General features: G+C 46.7%; 1 protein-coding gene across 1 annotated transcript in view; it reads right to left on the reverse strand.

Moving 5' to 3' along the window:
- Col6a3 (collagen type VI alpha 3 chain) overlaps positions 1-18769 on the reverse strand; it is a 76684-nt gene that overhangs the window by 48041 nt on the left and 9874 nt on the right. Inside the window, exons 2-5 of the mRNA XM_021161500.3 lie at positions 14593-14708; positions 12698-13315; positions 6722-7324; positions 869-1453 (exon numbers count right to left, since the gene is read on the reverse strand). Of these exons, the coding sequence (XP_021017159.1) occupies positions 869-1453; positions 6722-7324; positions 12698-13315; positions 14593-14680 (1894 nt within the window). The 5' untranslated portion in view covers positions 14681-14708. The remainder of the gene's footprint in view (positions 1-868; positions 1454-6721; positions 7325-12697; positions 13316-14592; positions 14709-18769) is intronic.

The following is an 18769-nucleotide window of genomic DNA, read 5'->3' on the forward strand; positions in this document are numbered from 1 at the left end:
AGATGGAGGGAATTGGCCTGTCTCCTATGGACACTGAAGGACACATAGACTTACTACTCCCCCACCATGCCCCATTGTAATTCAGACTAACTGGATCCTATGTTCATGCGTTTAACTTTGGCTATAAAAGAGTGGGAGAGAGAGAGAGAGAGAGAGAGAGAGAGAGAGAGAAGAATTTGAGGACTCTCAAGACCAGATGGTCTGAGGAGCAAGCAGGCACCCATGCAGTAGGTTCATGCACTGCACAGCCCTTCTGTGTGATGTGAGGTCTGTGAGAGGGGAAAGCTGGATTCCAGGATATTCATCTTCTCTTCACTGAGGATGAAGGTTTGCGTTTACCCAGTTCACAGGCTGAGAGCTTCAGTGTCTCTAGAAATAACTCTGCACTGTCCATCATATTAAGTGAGGGAGCTGAAGGACCATGGGCTGGATCTTCACACCCATCTATCAGTATGCTTTCCTGTTTAAGAGGCTCCCTTATAGAGGGTGAAACAGGGGCTAAGAGCTGAGGGTGCTACACCATCTGTGAGTAGAGATCCTGTCAGCTCGGGAAAGGAAAGTCCTGGCTGAGGGGAGGTTCCTGGAAAGAGTCACTAATAAAAATAGAAGGGATGTCAATCAAAGAACTGAGAGTGACTTCTGTGGCCAAAAGCTGTACAGGCAGGTGACCCTATGATGCCACAGTTTAAAATCACATGCATGTGCAGAGGGACATTTTCAACTCTACTGTTTCAACCCTGCAGGAGAACTAAATGGTTGTTCTCAACACAAAACAGCAGTCTGTCGGCTAAACAGTATTCCAGCGGGTATTTCTCAAAGTTTCTGCCTACCAGCCCCCTCCTGCCTGTGTAATCCGCAGCCGCCATACCTTCCGTGGTTCCAGTGAGAGTCCTGAGGGGTGCCATCAGGCTGGGCAGCATGTTTTGCAAGGGAGCAGGGCGGAACTCAGCGGGAATGAAGACCAGGGAGGAGTCGAAAGCGATCTCTTTCAGCTCATCCTCATCGGCGGCCTTGCTGCCAACGACCAAGGCCATGATGCTGCCTTTCTTCAGCTCCTGGGCAGGCTGGCTGACTTCATCGAGGGACTTACCGCCTGTGATCAGCACCAGGAGCTTAGGAACCCCCTCAGCGGCCCTATGGCCGGCTGAGCTAGTGAAGAGGTTGTTTCGAACGAAGTCTAGAGAAGATCCCGTGTACAGGGCTGAGCCATTCAGGGCCCTCATCTTCCGCACAGCAGTTATGGCATCCCTTTTGTTGGTGTAGGAATTTAAATAGAACTCAGGCTTGACAGTGTCTGCATACTGAGCCACTGATACCTGAACCAGGTCCTGTCCAATTTCCAACCTCTGGATGACTCTGGTAACGAAGTCTCGGATGGCATTGAAGTTGGATGGCCCCAGGCTGGAGGAACCATCCACAAGGAAGACTATGTCCCTCTTGTTGACTTCCATGACTGTAGATAGCAATAATAAAGGATGAACAGAATGGCCTCAGGGATCAGGTTCAGCAGAGACACTCTAATCCTACTATGTCCAGGATACTCTCCCTTGCCCTGGTCAATGCCCGTGGGAGAACTGTCACATATGAGGGACCGGCTCCTTTTTTGACCCCACCTACCTGTGATGTGTTTCAGAAGTAGCTTCATAGAAGACGCCACCAATAAAGAGGTAATTGACTCTTTATTGCCCAACATAGTTTAAAGGAATAAAACATACTCGTGTCTGCTCAGAAAACTCTTTGTATCACTAGCGTGGAATCCACACTCAAACGTGAAATGGAACAGGAATGCTCCATTTTCTATGGTTCAATATTGTATGGCTTCCTTTGGCAAGCAAAAACAAAGGTTTACTGGCTTATCATAAATCTTGGAAAAGGAGCCAGCATCTACCCCACCAAAGTCAGGCACAGCTTGTCACTTACTTCACAGCCCAGGGTGGGAATGGCAGTCAATGACATGTCATGATCTGGGTTACGTAGACAAACCACGAAAGCAATCACCTTGGCCAGATCACTACTGGCAGCGGCTGTGAGTTCACCCAGCCACTGTCTCTGAACATGTACAACCTGCCCAAGGGATGGGAACAATGCCCCTACCAGACTTGAAGCCCAGTGCTGATGTCTCAGGCTCCTCCTAGACGGTAAGGAGTCTAAGTAAGCTGAGCTGGGGTGAGCGTGCTTACAAAGAACCATCTGTAGGTCCTTTGTGCCAAACAACTTAGTGTTTTACACCCAGAAGAAGAAAGAACGTTAGAAATAAAGGCAAGGAAGAGCGTCCTAAGAACTAGAGCCACCTCTCATGACATGTTCTAAAACACAGCTCATTCCTAGTCACAGGGACCAGAGGCCAAGAATATGGGCCAGGGTCACTCAGGCTGCCATAAGGAAAGGCATTAGTGTGACCGAGCCTCCTCTAACACTCTGTGTACCCAAAGGAGACAAAGCTGAGTTCTGCCAGGAGGGAGGTCTTTCTGCATAAGACTTGGATCTCAGAAGCCCAGTTACCTGCTGGAGCCAACGTGTATGCAACATTACCTGCCCTTGCTCCCTAGGCCACAAACATGGATATGATGACCTATTCTCTTTTCTCCTTCAGTTTGGAACATGCAGTCTCATGGGGTGGCAACGTTGATTGTAATATAAAATATTTTTGCAGATAAACCTAGTACACATGTGTTTGAATAGTGGACTTCTCGTTTCTTGTGTCACTGGGAACAATATGCACACAAGTGTACACACATATAGGTTGCACATATAATGCTCCATATCTGTAGCACACATATTTATCATGCCTCTCTCACACAGCAGACTGATAGACAAATATCCATGGGATGGCCACTCCATGGTGAGGAGGCATGCTCCTTCACGAACATCTCCAGGTTATAACCTGATAATAGTCACACTTACTACCTCACAAGTTTTAACACTTTGCCGTACATTTTACCAGTGGTCCATGAGAAGGACAAATGTCCACGTGTGGGAGACATGGAAACTATCTACCACAGACTCAGCTTTGATGATTCTACAGTATGCCTTGGGGCTCCCAGGTTCCATAAGACATGTCCTCTTGGATTATGGGAGAGATCACTTGTTTTGGTTTGTGTTTAAAGTTCTGGAAGCTGATAACAGGGAGACACCTGGAGTGATGCGTAGGCAACTGTAATAAGGACTGAAAAAAAGTCCCAAACCACTCAAAGAGTGATTGAGTTCCTATGTTCGCTTCATGCTTCTGACACTAGCTGATGAGCCGTCTTAGGACCGGTCCTTTCTCTGGAATCCTCTTTCTGTGGGATGGAGGAGCTGCTTCATGGACCATCTCACACCTAGTTATCATACCTCATGATTCAAGGATGACCAACACTTCCTCACCACCACCATCCACACCCTGCCCCCAATCTCTTCCCCAGAGACTGGAGGTGTCATTGTCTCTTAGGAAGTGTCCTTGAAGGGCCAGCTAATCTCAGCCATGACTGAACCTCTTCAGCCCTTACTCCTGGGATGGACAACAGGACACCCCAAGACCCCTATACCTCCCCAAAGCTTGTGAGTTGGAAAAGGGTATCCTCATTCTTCCCATTAATATCACCAAACAAATCCTGTCAAATAGCCACTCTGTCCCCACCCTAGGAACTGCCTTTCCTTCTGTGATACTATTATGCCCTGTCCTTGGAACCCCATCTACCCATCCTCTTCTCTCTATATCTGCTAAAGGACTTGGGAATGGTCATCTGAAGCCCCCAGGACTTGCCATGAGTATGTCCTCCCATCCCCCATCCCTGTTTCTGGGGTGGTGCCTATTACCCATGGTCACCACAGATCATATACACCCCTGAAATCTCCCACATCCTGCTACCTGCCTAGCCTCTTCTCTTCCAGTCAACTGAAACCCCCACTTCTTCATCTACTGAGTTCTCAAATCTGATCTTCAACCCTTCCTCTTCCCTCAGGCAACCACTCTCAGCCTCACAACCCCCGCCCTGGGCCTATCCTCATGTGCTCTCTGATTCACCAGCTCTCACTTGCCCTGTCCCCATCTCCCCACCAGACTCTCCTGGCAGAAAAACCGTGGCGCTCTTCCCTCCTCTCCTTTCGGCATCCAGCAAACAGATGCACAATCAGAAAGCCTGTGCTCTACAGCTGGGACCTCAGAGCACACATGGGTGATGACACCAACGTGCCACAGTGGGAGACCCCCCAGGAAGCTGGTCTCTCCGTTCTCCAAAAGGAGTACCTCAGGACTCTGCTCTCTGCTCAGTCCTCCTCTGCTGCTGCCATAGAAGGGTCTGATCTCCCACTTAAAACTGCAATATCTGCCAACTCTTCCTCCCCCAGGCCCGTTGCTTCTCAAGCCCTTCCCTGTGTCCCCTTCACTCCAGCTGAGCTGTCATCTGTCTATCAGGTCAGGGTGGGGACCTCACTTTTTGATTCCAGGCCACCCTGTCTGCTCATCCCTTTGTCCAGAATGCCCTTCCCTCAACTCTTCTTACCCTGATCATTTCTGTCCTATAACTTTGCAAACCATTCTACTAAGTCCCCTGCCCCCATCCTCTCTATCCCAGCCCCTCTTTAGTGGCCTTGTAGCTTGTCACACTTGAGACATGGCTTGCTGTTTCATCATTAGCTCACATGTGACAGACCCAATGACTATATCTCTCTTTCTCCTCCCGGTGTCTCCGGTGCTTGCCAGAGTGATTAGCACATATCAAATATGTGCTAAAGAGTTATGAGTTATGAGTTCATCACTGAGACTCACCGTGATGTCTGTGAGGAAGGGGCTAAAATGCTAGTTAACCACAAGAAATCCAATACAAGGGGCAGCATACTACCTATTTAAAAATACAGATGTTGAAGCGTCTCTTAAGGCAAAGATATCTTCATCCAGTAAATTCTTGAATGAGATTTTAAGAAATCAGAGCCCAGAGATGTTGTATGATCTATCCAGGGTCATTTAAAACAAAACAAAACAAACAAACAAACAAAAACAACAACAACAACAAAAAAAAAAAACAGTCCTCCCAAAGGTAGCCATGGCGTTGATCCTATTCCTAAACCTTAGAACGATGGTTTGCTTCCAGTGCATGCAGGCTCAGAGAAGCATCAGTGAGCTGTGTATTTCCCCATCATTGTTTCCTTGACCATCAGAGCCAGGGCAAGGCAGCTGGATGGATAGCTGCAGCTCAAACCACAGCTGGGCAGGACTCGAACCTGGAGTACTCTTTCTTCCATGTTTCCCCTCAGAGAATCTGAACCCAGATTTACCAAAGGCCTTCCCAGGAAAGTGGTTCTCACTAACAGTTCTGGTGCCGAAGTTAGGTGAAAATGTCCTGGAGCCCTGAGCTTCCTGTCACAACCGCCATTATCACCAGAGCTCTGTCTTAAACTTATCTGAAGGAAGCTATCCTGATTCTGGATGGATTTCACACTGAGGAGGTGTGGCCAGGTCTCTGTTACCACCATGCTATGATTAGAACTGCCAGTTAACCAAGTGCCGGGCAGCAGAGGGCAGCTCCATACACGAGCCAGCGGGGAGTCTTAAAGTGTCTCATTCAGACTTTAAAGTGTTTGACTGTTCATTTCGTATAGTGACATGTTCACCAAAACATTTGTTTTTAAGACCACAATTACCCCTTTGGCTAAGAAAACCCAGCCTGGAACCCTGGGGGATAAAACAGGTAAAAACTGCTTATGACAAGAGTCATTTCATAGGTCCAGGCTCTTTATAGAGTTAGCAAACGTAGCTAGACACACAAGTAGTCCTGTACAGAAAAATTAGAATCCTAGGCTGCAGACACTAACCAGAGTCTCCCATAAGTCTCTTTCATGTGCTCATTTTCACTAAGCCTGTACTCTGCTGAACAACGATGGGAAACAGGGTCTTGTGTTCAAGACTGATCTGAGTGCATCCCTACTCGAAGACCCGGAAGAGGTGAATTGGGTACCTATGGATACTGAAGCCTTTGGTAGCAGCTGTGTCCCCCACTTACTGGACAGTTTGCCCTGCCTGACTAGGGTCATGAAAATGACACAATCTGTGATGGAATCCCAGACTGACAGCCTTCTGGTGTCCCCACACCTCCTATGTTTAAGTGTGCATCTCTCATATGATGTTGGTTGGCTTGCATTCCTTAAGTGACTCTAGTTGACTTTGCTGCTGAAGCATGTCATGCAAACCAATTTGTTCCATACAGGACCAGGATGTTCTGTAACTACCCCATTCAGCAGGGACTTGGCTGAGTCTTACCTTCAGAGATGTACCTCATGTCTACTACACTGAGACGGGAGCAGAAACCACACCCCTTCACTGCCTTTGGGAAGACACTATTTATGAGTGTACTTCTAACACACTGATTTTACCCTGGAGTGGCTTTCTCAGAATTGTGATGAATCCCTTAAGCCTCTTTCAAGATGACTGTATGATGAACAGATAATGTATCCATGTAATAGCTCAAAGCAGTGTGTTTGTTACATTTTATATTTGTTACATTGTTAGCCTAAAGACCACACTTTCCTTACAACCCATGAGAGTGCTCCACTCTGGACAATGCAATGGCCACACACAGGCCATACAGAAGCCAGCACATCACAGAATGATGACCGACTGGCTGTGAGTACTTACAGGTTCTCCCAAGGTGAATCACTCCAGTGTCCACTTTCCTTTCATGACAAATACCATATAACACACCCCCCATTCCTGTATAGATGGCAAAAAAAAGGGCATACATACCTTGTGTGACAATAGATGGTGGTTGCAAGACAATGTGCCTTTGGGCCACACCAACAAGGTACGGCAGTATTTGCTCCTGGAGATCCCCAAAGCTACGGAATTCCGGGACAGTAAACACCAAGCTGTCATCAGTAGCTATGTGCTGAAGCTCTGCCCTGGAGGCTGCCTGGGCTCCGAGGCCAAATGAGAACACACTAGCCTGCTTCAGAGCTACCACCGAATCTCGAATCTCATCACTAGAAGGCCCAGCACTTATGAGGACCAGCACCTGGGGGACCCCTTCCTCCACGCGGCTGCCACCTGCCCGAGTGAAGTGATTCTCTACTACAAAGTCAAGAGCCTGGCCTATATTGGCCGACTCCCCCCCAACCAAGCTGAGCCCTTTCACGGCGTCCAGAACTGCAGCCTTGGAGGGGTAGCTATTCAAGGAGAACATGGTTATGGGTTCCTCACTATACTGCACCACCCCCACTTGGACCTGCTGGTTTCCAACTGAGAGTCTCTCAAGGACATTTACAAGGAAGTCTCGAATGACATCGAAATTGGCATTTCCGGTGTTCTGTGATCCATCAATAAGGAAAATAATGTCAGCTGAGTCTTGTGCTTTAAAAGAAAGAAATGCAAAAAAAAAAAAAAAGTGAAAGCATTAGAACAAGTGACCAACATGCATCATCCCGGCTATCAGACGTGTTTCCTTGGAAACCAACAAGAAACACGAAACACAGACAAACAAAACACAATGTCAATGAAGGAATGTGAAGTCTCTTTCAGTTCTGCATTCTGAGTGGATAAGAGGCAATGTTTCAGGGATCGTGGTTGAAGTAGGAGCCTTTATAGCAAATTTTTGTCTGTGATACCTTCACAGTTAAACTTCAAAGCATCATACCCCAAGAGAAATCAACATTCTGGATGGATTTTTCTTCTAAATTTAGAGGGAAGTATAATTGTATCTGATTATAGGATACTATGTTGCAGGAGAGATGATTAGGTTGACATAAATTCAAAGGTTGTTTATAATTTGTGTTCATTTCTCCAGACTCCTTACGGGATTATGAAAATTTTGATGCAAGTGCACAGTTTAGCAAACAAAAACCCAGGTTCATGGCCCAGTGACTGATAGTTCCAGATTATTTAATTCTCTGGGTAACTATTGTTATTTTGTTTCTGGAAAATCAAAATGGATGACCCCATGCAAGTCTAGGATCCAAAACTCAGATACAGTTAAAGTCTTAACTTTCAGATCCCTTGACATGTGTCGGATCCTCCAATCATCTCTCGGGAGCTTGGCTGCATGATATCCAAAGGTGGGACTAGGATCAGAAATGGTTTGGCATTGCCTCTGTATTCAGTCAAATAATGGAGAACAATGTTAAGCAGTGATGTGAAGCCAGTCATGACATAATTATCCAACCTCATTTTATGACATCCTAGTGGATTGCCTAGCAGAACCAAGATTGGCTGGGAGACCCTAAGCCAATCAGTGTTGTCATCGTTGAAGGACATAGGAATGGCTGCCAAAGACCTCTTTTTCCCAGTGAGGGAAAATTGAACTTTCCATTACTGGAAATGGGGTTCCATTGAGGCTTGGGTAAAGTGGAGCAGTGAGTGAACCTACAAACCAGAACAGGGGAATCCAAAGCTCAACTTGTGCACTAAAATCAAACAGTTTTATACTAGGAGAAGGGAAGAATCAACCTAGCAAATGTTTTAATGAATTAAGGGTGCACGGGGGACAAGAGGGACCGCTGCATGAGGATGAATATTCATACTCTAGGGCTCTGAAGCATAGTTATCACACCGGAATGTAAGAAAGGACCATTCATTCAGAGTTTTGAGTGCCAGCGAGTATTTTTTAATTAAATTTAATTTTTCCTTGTGCCAGAAAATCCATTTATATTCTCACTGGGGGAAAGCTCAGCTCGCACGTTGGATTTTTTTCTCTCGGGCAGTGTTCTCCTGAGAGGAGAAGTGGGGAGTGCCCGGCTTAGGCAAGATCTTCCGATCTTCCCTCCCTCCTTACTGCAAAGACCTTGACAACCCCTTCAGGGCTTAACCCTTTGCATGGAGAGAGGTAGTGACTTGGAATGTTGCTGCCACTGTCCTGACAAGATCCAAGAGAACAATTGCTTTGTTCCAGTGGCTGAGATCTTATGTATTAGTAACTGTCTGACAAAATCCACATAAGACCGGACACTGGGTTCGAATTCCAAAGTATTCACCCATCTTCAGCCAGACTTCTGAAGGGATTGCAAGATGATGCAGAACCAGGGGGTGTGAATTGCACAGATCATAAAAATGGCTCTCACCATTGCATGGAGAGCACCATAAAATGCCTCCATGTCTCCAGATCTAAGCCAATGGCCTCAAAGAACACAGAAGGGCCTGTTTCTTACACATCCTATCTAGACATTTTAAAAGAAGTTTATTTACATTCAAGATGGACAATAAACAGATCTTCGGTCATCGTGTGGCATGATTCTGCCTTCCTTATATCTACCTCTACCATTCTTTGGTAGCAATTTCTAATGGTGTATATACCACTCAAGAGCTCTCTGGGTGGGAGAATGGGCTGAACATCACCAGTGGTAGATCATAAAATGATGGATAATTTGTCATCACTGAGTCAGAACCATGATTCTCTTACACACACAATAATGGAACACACAGAGCATGCTTTGTTAGCCGTGAGAGCCGAAGCCACACAGAGACCCAGGCAGGGGTCCCGGATTCTTGTGTGCAGCAAGGCGCACCAACGGCCAACACCAATTCCAAGATCAGCTTGAAAGTGTAAAGTGTGGAAGTTGGCTGGTGGTCTATATCGTGTCTCGGGGTCATACCCTCTGTGGTGCTTTCTATGGAAAGAGTTCAAGATGTCCATGGAAGATCACTAAGCCCTAGTTGCGCGGGCACCCAAGAAACATCAAGTTCCTATTTCCTGTGAGAAACACAATTTATAAAGAAAATGCATGCAGGGAGCCTCAGAATTGCCTTCAGCTTCTGTTTTAGAATAAAAGTCTCGCATCTCAGTTGCACCCATTTCCAAAGGGTGACAAAGGGATTTAAAAAAATTAAAAACAACCAAAACTAACTAGCAGGGCAGTCCATGCAGAATGGTGATCCCTGAGCCTTTGTGTGTATGCTCTCATGTTAGAATCAAGAACAGTCCACAGGGAACATCTAAGGTCCCTGCAGCAACCTCAGTCGGACCACCCATGTGCCTTTTCCAGAGTTTTATGCAGGGCTCACGATTATGATCCTGGCTGCTTCTTTTATCTTATTTCAGTCTTGCTATGGAACGAACACCCAGTGAGATGTGATACGGAGGAATTGCAGAGTGCAGTTAATCAGAAAAGACAACACAGACTGATAATGCTCCACCCCGGTGCTGCCAGTGACTTAGACAGAGAAGACAGAGATGCTCTCTTGGCATAAAAACAAAGGTTTTTAGCTGTGTAGAAATATGCAGTGGGTAGACTCTTTGCTCTCGCTGTGGCCATTTCAGTTTCTATCATTTATATAATGACTTCATCATCTATTTGTGTTTGCAAGTTTGCCAACACATTAACTTTAGAAACGGGCCATTCTCTACTAACCACGTTTTTCAAATGAGTATGTCATTATACCCATATTGTGAAAGGAGTGGGTCAGAGACTCTTGGTGGACACACACGGCTGCCCTAAGTGCCCCCTTGGCATTCCCTCTGAAACTGGAATACCATCCAGGGTGATCCCTAGAATACATATTTGTTTCCTATAACCTGTCAATTGTAAAGTGGTGCCAGAGGAGAGGCACGCCCCCTGCTCCCCGAAGCAGGGAACCCTAGTAGTACAGATAAGTGGGCCGGGTAGTCTCCTCCCTGTCATTTGGTAGACCTTGGTGACCCCAATCCTACCAAGGCTGAGATCATGGGGAACCGTGGGGAAGCCAAAGGAAGACCAGCCTTCAGAAACAGCTCCTTAGAATGTGTCATTCCCAAAGCCCTATGTACCTAAGCCTTGCATGTCCATGGCAACAGGTTTCTTTCTGCTGACACATACCACCTCTCTCTTTGCCTGCCTTTTTCTAAATCCCTGTGATGAAACTGGACTGACGTTATTTCCTTAGAGCTGCCTATTGATCTGATTATAATCCCAAAGGCTTGCCACCTGTTCTGTCTGTCTCCCCTAAGTCCCCCACACACTCCTTAGAGTGCTTGACTCATGTCTCTACCTCTCTACTGCCTCTTCATCTCACTCCTTAGCATCTTCCTTGAAGGATACTGGTTTCACCGGATGCTTTACCTCCAGCCTCCTGCCTCAGCCATTCTTTTGGCAGAAGGGAAAAGCTGCCTGTGAACTTGGCTTCCTCTACCACCTCCTCTGTGCTGTACGTGCCATGCCTCCTGAGTCCTGGCTGCAAGATCACTCTTTCCCTAGTCAAGAACCCATTGTGTTCTTCAGCCCCTCCCATAGAAGACCTCTCTAGAGGGCGTAGGTTGCCCTTCCAACCTCATGGGCAACCCCTCCAATTCTCCAACTCCATGATTCCAAACGCCCTCTTAACTACATACTGGCTGTACCCTCCATACATGCTCAACTGTCTTAAGGACAGTCAGGTGTCTCATTCTGTGACTCTCAGAATTCTCCTCATTTGCCCCAGCATTTTACCTCCCTCTCCACCCTGCTGGGAGTCCCCGGGAAGGTGTGGCTAAGGTTCTAGTAGCTTCTACTCTACATTACCTGAGTAGTTCTCTCGTTCAAAACTCCCAGTCTGGGAGTCCTTTTGCTTCTGAATGTACCTGAGGAGTTTGAAGCAAGCTAGCGGAGGGGCACACTGATGAGATGCCCCCTGGCTGGCAAGCTCTGGCTTTTAGTGAGTGTTCCTGCAAGTCCACAGTCATTTCCCAAGTAAGAGCCTTCATCATATCTCTGTGATCTTTGTTCCAAATAGCTCCAACCCCAGGCTCCCAGACCTGACACTCTCCTCCTCCACTCTGGCCCATTCTACCTAGGAGCTCAGCTTTCCCATCCCAGAATCCTAGGGATGCAGACCCTTCCTCTTCTGGAGGAGAGGTGAGTCTCTCCCAGCATGCCTCTCTACTCCCCACCACTCTTTCCTACTTGTGTCCTTCAAGGACCTGTGCTCTGGCACAGGGTGCCCTGCACCTCCCCCACCCCTGGCTGATGAGAAAGCTATTCCTGGCCACTAGGCAAGACTGCTGTTGAGAAGTAGAATTTACATTCTTGTCTCTTTTCTTCCCTCTCAGTCTTTTGGGTACTTATCCATGGAAAGAAAATCAATAGTCTTGATTGATTTAAAGACTCTCAGTCACCTGGTCGACCTGTCGCCCTGTGTAATGTTAACATACGATGCGACGGCCACCTGCTGCTGCATACTCCCAGGGTGACCATGAGTAGGGCATTAGAAGCTGAAGAGTCTCACAAAAGACACAACAGTGTAGACCATGGGCAGGAACACCACAACTCAGTAATGGCTCTTTCCCAAGCTTTCACCCACCCTTTAGGACTCAATTTCTTCTAAAACAGAAACAAACGAACAAGCAAAAAACTTGAATCACATCACAGCTAAGACACTTTCCTCTGATTCTATAAAATCTTTAAAGCAAACACAAGCTTCCTCTCCTCCCTCAGCTCAGTGCCTCCTGGTGCTCTCTGCCCCTAGGTGGATGCCCATCTGAGGACGGCTTTCTTCTTAAGGAAGGTAAACTAGCCCTGGACATTCTAACATTCTAACATCAGGATGTGGGGTTTAAAGTTCAAACGCTGGCTGTTTCAAAAGCCTTCTCTTGATACAGGTGGAGGCTGTGTTTGAAGGAGACTGAAGAAGGATAGTCACGCCTTTGTTTTTAAGTTCGAGAACATCTCTTCCCTAAGTCCCCAGCGTGTCTTAGGCACTATGTTGCTTTAGGCCAGTATTTGCCAAGCTCACAGCCACACAGCAGCAAGGCAGGGAGCAGCCTGGCAGTGAAGGCATTACCTGTGATGTCTTTAAGGCTTTCCTTGTCCCCAGCCCTTTCTGGATTCACAGAGGAGTGTATACAGGACACTAAGTTCCCTACTAGGTCATGCAGTGAGGTAACGTTCTCTAGGTTGAAAACATGCATACTGAGTGGTTCGCTTGCTACTTCTCCTAGGGCTCTTTCATCTGCACCCTCAACTCCAACTGCAAACACATTAACGTCCGCAGACTTAAGTTCCGCTGAGGGCAGAGCGAAGCCATCCTCCGATTGTCCATCAGTTATTACTACGATAACCTGAGGGACTCCGTCAGCAGCCCGGCTTCCGGAAGCCTCAGTGAGGTGGCTGTGAATTACGTATTCTAATCCTTTTCCAGTTTGGTTGCTTCCCTCAATGTAAGACATGTTCGCAATATGAGAAAGGACTTCTTGTTTAGAGTGGTATGTATTTAACAGGAACTCAGTATGTGGGTTTCCGTTGAGCCGGACCAGAGCAAAGTGAAAATCATTGTCTCCCACAGCTAAAGACTCTACAACATCAGACAGAAACTCTTGAACAAGCAGGAAACGGTCCTTCCCAGCACTCCAAGAAGAATCCACTAGAAACACTATGTCAGCCGCCGCACCGTTTTTGACATCTTTAAAAAAAGACATTGGTTCAGGTTTTTCTACCGATTCAGTGGCCTCCTGTCTGTCCATTTACCTCTTCCTAAATAACCTAAAGCAGATCTGCTGCTATTACCAAATACGTCACACATCTCAGTTAAATGAGGGCAAGTAGGGGGACTTACCTGCAGAGCAGTGCCAAGAAAGAGGACACAGCTGCTGCTATACCCAGCAATCGCCCATGTTCCATACTGAGTCACCCCAAGTCAGGGGTCAGCAGAATATTCCAGAAGAAGAGAAACAAGCCTGGGTGCCTTTGAGCTGAGGCATGACTGTTTGTGACAATTTGACCCTCTTATGTCCATCTGACCAGACCAAAGGGATCTCTTTGGTAAATGACCATCATGAGCAGCCCGTTCCTCAATGTGAGGTAGAGAGTGGCCCCAACAGAGGCAGAAGGAGCCCACTGATGCCTTGTGAACTCACCCCCAACCCTCAGGGCTTCAGGAAACTTGCAAGAAATGTAATGTGACAAGCAACTCTGTAAGTGGGGAAACCAGGGATATTTAGAGGAAGAAGTCCAGTTTCTCTTGGATTTTTGAACATGAAGATGAGCCCTCTGAGCAGGTAGCACATTTCTCCATCCCAGAGGAGCCTGCCTACACCCTGAGCAGTACTGTGCTTGCCCCATGTGTAACTATCATCTGTGCCTACGGCGAGAGACCAGGAAGTTGGGTTTTGTGTCTTCTTATTTTCTTGTTTTAAGGGAAGAATTTTTATCACAATAATTGTCTTCTTTCTGCAGACCAGTGCCAAAGACGTGGGAAATTCCCTCAGATGGCAAGCTTCGTGGGATGGAGACGCTACTCAGACCCAATGTGAAGATAGTTCTGCTACCAAGCAACTTAATATTTGAAGTTGAAGAGGACGACGACAAAAGGAAGGAAGGAAGGAAGGAAGGAAGGAAGGAAGGAAGGAAGGAAGGAAGGAAGGAAGGAAGGAAGGAAAAATGAAAGAAGGAAAGAAAGAAAGAAAGAAAGAAAGAAAGAAAGAAAGAAAAAGAGAGAGAGAGAAAACAAAAGAAAGAAAGAGAAAAAGAAAATAAAACAAAGATAAGGAAAAAGAAAAAAGAAAAACAGAAAAGCCACCTCCCCTGGCCACTGCATCCGAAAGGCCTTAAAGCCCACCCGCATGCTGCTAACTCTCAACGTCCCCAGGCCCCGTGTGAAGCTCTGGGTGATTTGCTCTAGATTCAAACACTGCTAATACACAGCTAGTAACTTTTATTTTGAACAAAATTAAACCTTACCTCCATGCTGTTGGGCACGAGTCATGGCAATGCCTGAGAGGAGAAGGCTAAAGACAGCCACTAGGGGCAGATGCCGATGTTTCCTCATGTTGAAGGTCTAAGCACCAAGTGTGAACCTAAAAGAAAGGACAAGGAGAAGAGAATGATTGGTTTTTAGCTCTCCGAAATCCATTTGGGTTTTTGTGTGCTTTTTGATGTCTGAACAGGCTTTGTGTGTGATTAGTGTTTGAACCAGCAACAAATGGGTAGACAATAAATACACAGGCAAGTGGGTAGACAACAGTAGTCCCTCAAGGTTTATTACCGAGTCATGTTACAGTTCTCTCACAATGCACTCTGATGCCCCCTCAAGGGCAAAGCCACCCAATGCAGTTTTCAGAATGGGCCCCCACTTCTAAGTGATATATGACTATACACTACACACACACACACAAACACACACACACACACACTTGCCTGTGGTGTAGGCCCATAGTCTTAGCTACTGTAGACTGATGTAGAAAGATCACAAATTTACAAATACAAGGACAGTTTGATCTACAAAATGAGTTCAAGGCCATCCTGAACAACTCACTGAGACCCTGTGTCAAAATAAAACATGAAAGGTGAGCTGGAGATACAGCTTGGAGATAAAGCATTTGCCTAATGAGTGTGGGGCCCTTGGTCTGGTCTTCTGTTCTACATACAAGTTGGGTGTCAAGGGCAGAGACAGGGTGGGTATACGGAGCTCTTCCCAAGGAGCCACAGACTTTATTATTTGTTTTATCATATATGTGTATATATGTGCCTGAATGTGTGTGTGTGTGTGTGTATGTGTGTGTGTGCTCAAGTGTGTGTGTATGCTCAAGTGTGTGTGTGTGTGTGTGTGTGTGTGTGTGTGTGTGTGTGTGTGTATGCTCAAGTATGTGTGTGTATGTGTACCATGTACATGCAGGAGCTCCTGGAGGTCAGAAGAAAGTGTCAGATCCTTCTGGGACTGGATTTATAGGTAGTTGTAAGCCCCATGTGGGTTCTGGTCATGGGAGCTGAGTCCTCTGAGTCCTTTCTTTCTTCACTCTCATTACTAGGGAATGATCTAAGTGGGCACCCTCTTCTGAGAGTCATATTAACTGACCCTCGAAGGGAGAATCTCTAACTCTAATCGCTACATACATCAGCCATGGTCAGGAACTATATAACGAACTGTTTTTCCAAATTGAGCCAGGCAGCAACTGGAAGACAGCATGCTCCTGAGAAAATGGAGTGATGAAAGAGTAAAGGGCTTGCTTTGCATACACAGAGGGTGTGGGGATGCAGGGGGATACTGGCCCCCTTGATTGAAATAGGCTCTGCCTAGCCAGAGGCAGTGAGACCTGCGTCCAGCTCCTATTCCTCTTCCTCCCTTGCTAACCAGCACTTTCCCTGTCATTTGTCAACCACAAATCTCATCACCATAGAACAAACCAAGGAAGGTTCAGTTTGGGAGACAATGAAGCCAGAGCTGAGGGCAGAGTGCTCATCGCCTGCTTTCCCACCATGCACCATCTAGCAGCTACAAACATGACTTCCAGACAAGTTCAGATGCACCATCTAGCAGCTACAAACATGACTTCCAGACAAGTTCAGGTTCTGAATGTTTAGTAGGCTCTGTCATCAGTCTGTCAAGATCATCTCTTCCCCCTCAGGCTTCTCCTCAGCCTCCCCTTCCTCTCCTGTCCAGTCATGAATCAGCTTGGGGCTGGAGTATCCCTCAAGGTTCCGCACTGATGCTTGGAGATTTCCATCCAGGCTGAGGTCTCCTTCCTTCTCCCCCTCTTCCCTGTGCCCCAAAGCACTGATTCCTGCCATTAGAGACCCATGGCCTTGGGTGGTGGGACTCAGCCTCTCCCAGTGAGTAAATGAAAAGGCTGAAAGATGCTGGCGACCAAGGGTACTTCAAAGAGGCCCAGGGAGGGACCAGAGCCAATAATACCATCAGTATTAGTTCAGAATCTCACCTTTTTTCTTTAGTACTGAGTTTGAAAACATACTGTTTGATAGTGGGAATCGCCTAGAATAGTCTATGGTTAAAGGGGAATGTCTGTCTGGTTTAAGAAACTGAAAATCATTTAATCTAGGGATATTTGGCTTACTTCATAATTTATGTTTCACTACTAGGATATTAAATAGTATAAGAGGCTCTTCTAGTGAATTAAAACTCTATCTTGAATCAATGTGGACTATAATCCAGGGCCTCTGTTCCCATCTCTTCTCTTCTCTTCTCTTCTCTTCTCTTCTCTTCTCTTCTCTTCTCTTCTCTTCTCTTCTCTTCTCTTCCTCTCTCTCTCTCTCTCTCCCCCTCTCCCTCTCCCTCTCTCTCTCATTATATTAAAAAATCCAAATACTTGTAAACTGCTTCTATATCCCTTGTCTTGGGAAAGGTTTGAGTCTGTGTATGGGGAAACGAGGAAGGAGAACAAAGTGGTCATGTACCATGGTTTGCACAAGAGCCTCCGCCATTATGCAGTTAGAACAAGACTCCATGAGACCAGGAAAGTGTAATAGCAGGAGAAGACATTCAAGAACCAAACATTGTGCTGAAGACAGAAGCAACGTACGTGTCTGTGTCCTGGTATTCAAATAACACCACTGTTGTTTCTGCTTGTAACTAACACGTGGGAAAGAAGGCAAGCATGAAGTAGCAAGATGATGATGTTTGAGGGAAAGGTGTGAGTTTTATGAAAAATAAGAATTTAGCATGAGCATGTACACTTGCTACCAGGGTCACATCTCCCCCATCTGGTATCTTAACATGCTACAGACTCTGGCTAAGGCCAAAGTTTGTGCATCTGAGCCTGACCTTCCTCCCACAGGCTCAGCTCTGGTCTTGTGATCCTCCCTGGCTACTTCTTGTCCAACAAACACAAGTGCACACTTTCCCAGATGAGATGGTCTCATGGCCCCAAAATTGTCACTGGGAGACTGGTGGGAGAGGATACTGTGGCCAACTATTTGGTGGCAGAGCTTTGCTGTGAGTGAGGAGAAGGCGGGACACTTGGCAAAACGGGAGGGGCAGGGGTTAGGAAAGAAGGGTATTTCTGAGGCTGCCACCTGATGATAGAGCAAAGTGCATAGAAACTTGCAGCTCATCCACAGATTTGCCATCAAGTCTCCTTCCTGAGGCCAAGCCCAGCCTTAAAGAATGGGACACAGCACTGACTGAGGTATGGTATGCCCAAAGATGAAACCGTAATCAAGAGACTCAATTCCCAGACCCACCATGGGTTGGATCCAAGAGAAGTTAACAGTGAGCATCACCTGTGACTCAGAACCTGCCTTGTAGCTCAGATTCCAAGCCTTCAGGGACTGAACCACCTGTCAATACAACTACCCTGGCCAATGTGTCGGCAGTGGAAAGGAGGCACGGCCCCATAACATCAGGCAAGCTCTCAGCACATTTGTTTCCTCAGTGTAGTCAGATTGTGGCAACAGTACAAACACCCGGTCCCATTTTCGTGGCTTGGCATGTTCATTGCCTCTTAGACTCAGAAACGCACAGCTCTGAAAAGCAGTCTGTGGTGTTCAGCACTATGACTCCACAGTGTGCCCAAGACTTGATGTAACCTAAGTGGTGGTGCTGGGACTCTGCCCACAGCCAGTATGCAAACCACTGCTGATGGGCTGGTCACCCTCTCACCCTGTCACTACCCCATCTCTACCCCATTCACTCTATAGAACACTGCCAACCCCATGTTCCACCCTAGATACCTTTCTAAGGTGGCACACGCCTTTAATCCCAGCACTTGGGAGGCAGAGGCAGATGGATTTCTGAGTTCGAGGCCAGCCTGGTCTACAGAATGAGTTCCAAGACAGCCAGGGCTATACAGAGAAACTCTGTCTTGAAAAACCAAAAACCAAAAACCAAAAAAAAAAAAAAAAAAAGATGTCTGCCTCTTCCTCTCTCCCATCCTCTCTCTCTCTCTCTCTCTCTCTCTCTCTCTCTCTCTCTCTCTCTCTCTCTCTCTCTCTCTCTCTCTCTGGGGGATGCGGGTGTTTATGTGTGTTAAATTAACTGATGATGTGAACTCAGGACAGCACAAAAGGACACTGTACACATGCTAGTCTTCATTCTACTTTGGTTGGGTTTTAGACATTTGATGGAGAACCTGCATCTTTCTGGGTCCTCTCCAGACACACAGTCTGCTCCTCCAGAGTCCCT

This window comes from Mus caroli, unplaced genomic scaffold (genome assembly GCF_978045245.1).
Source record: "Mus caroli unplaced genomic scaffold, Mus_caroli_1 scaffold_1, whole genome shotgun sequence".
In the NCBI taxonomy this organism is placed as follows: Eukaryota; Metazoa; Chordata; class Mammalia; order Rodentia; family Muridae; genus Mus; species Mus caroli.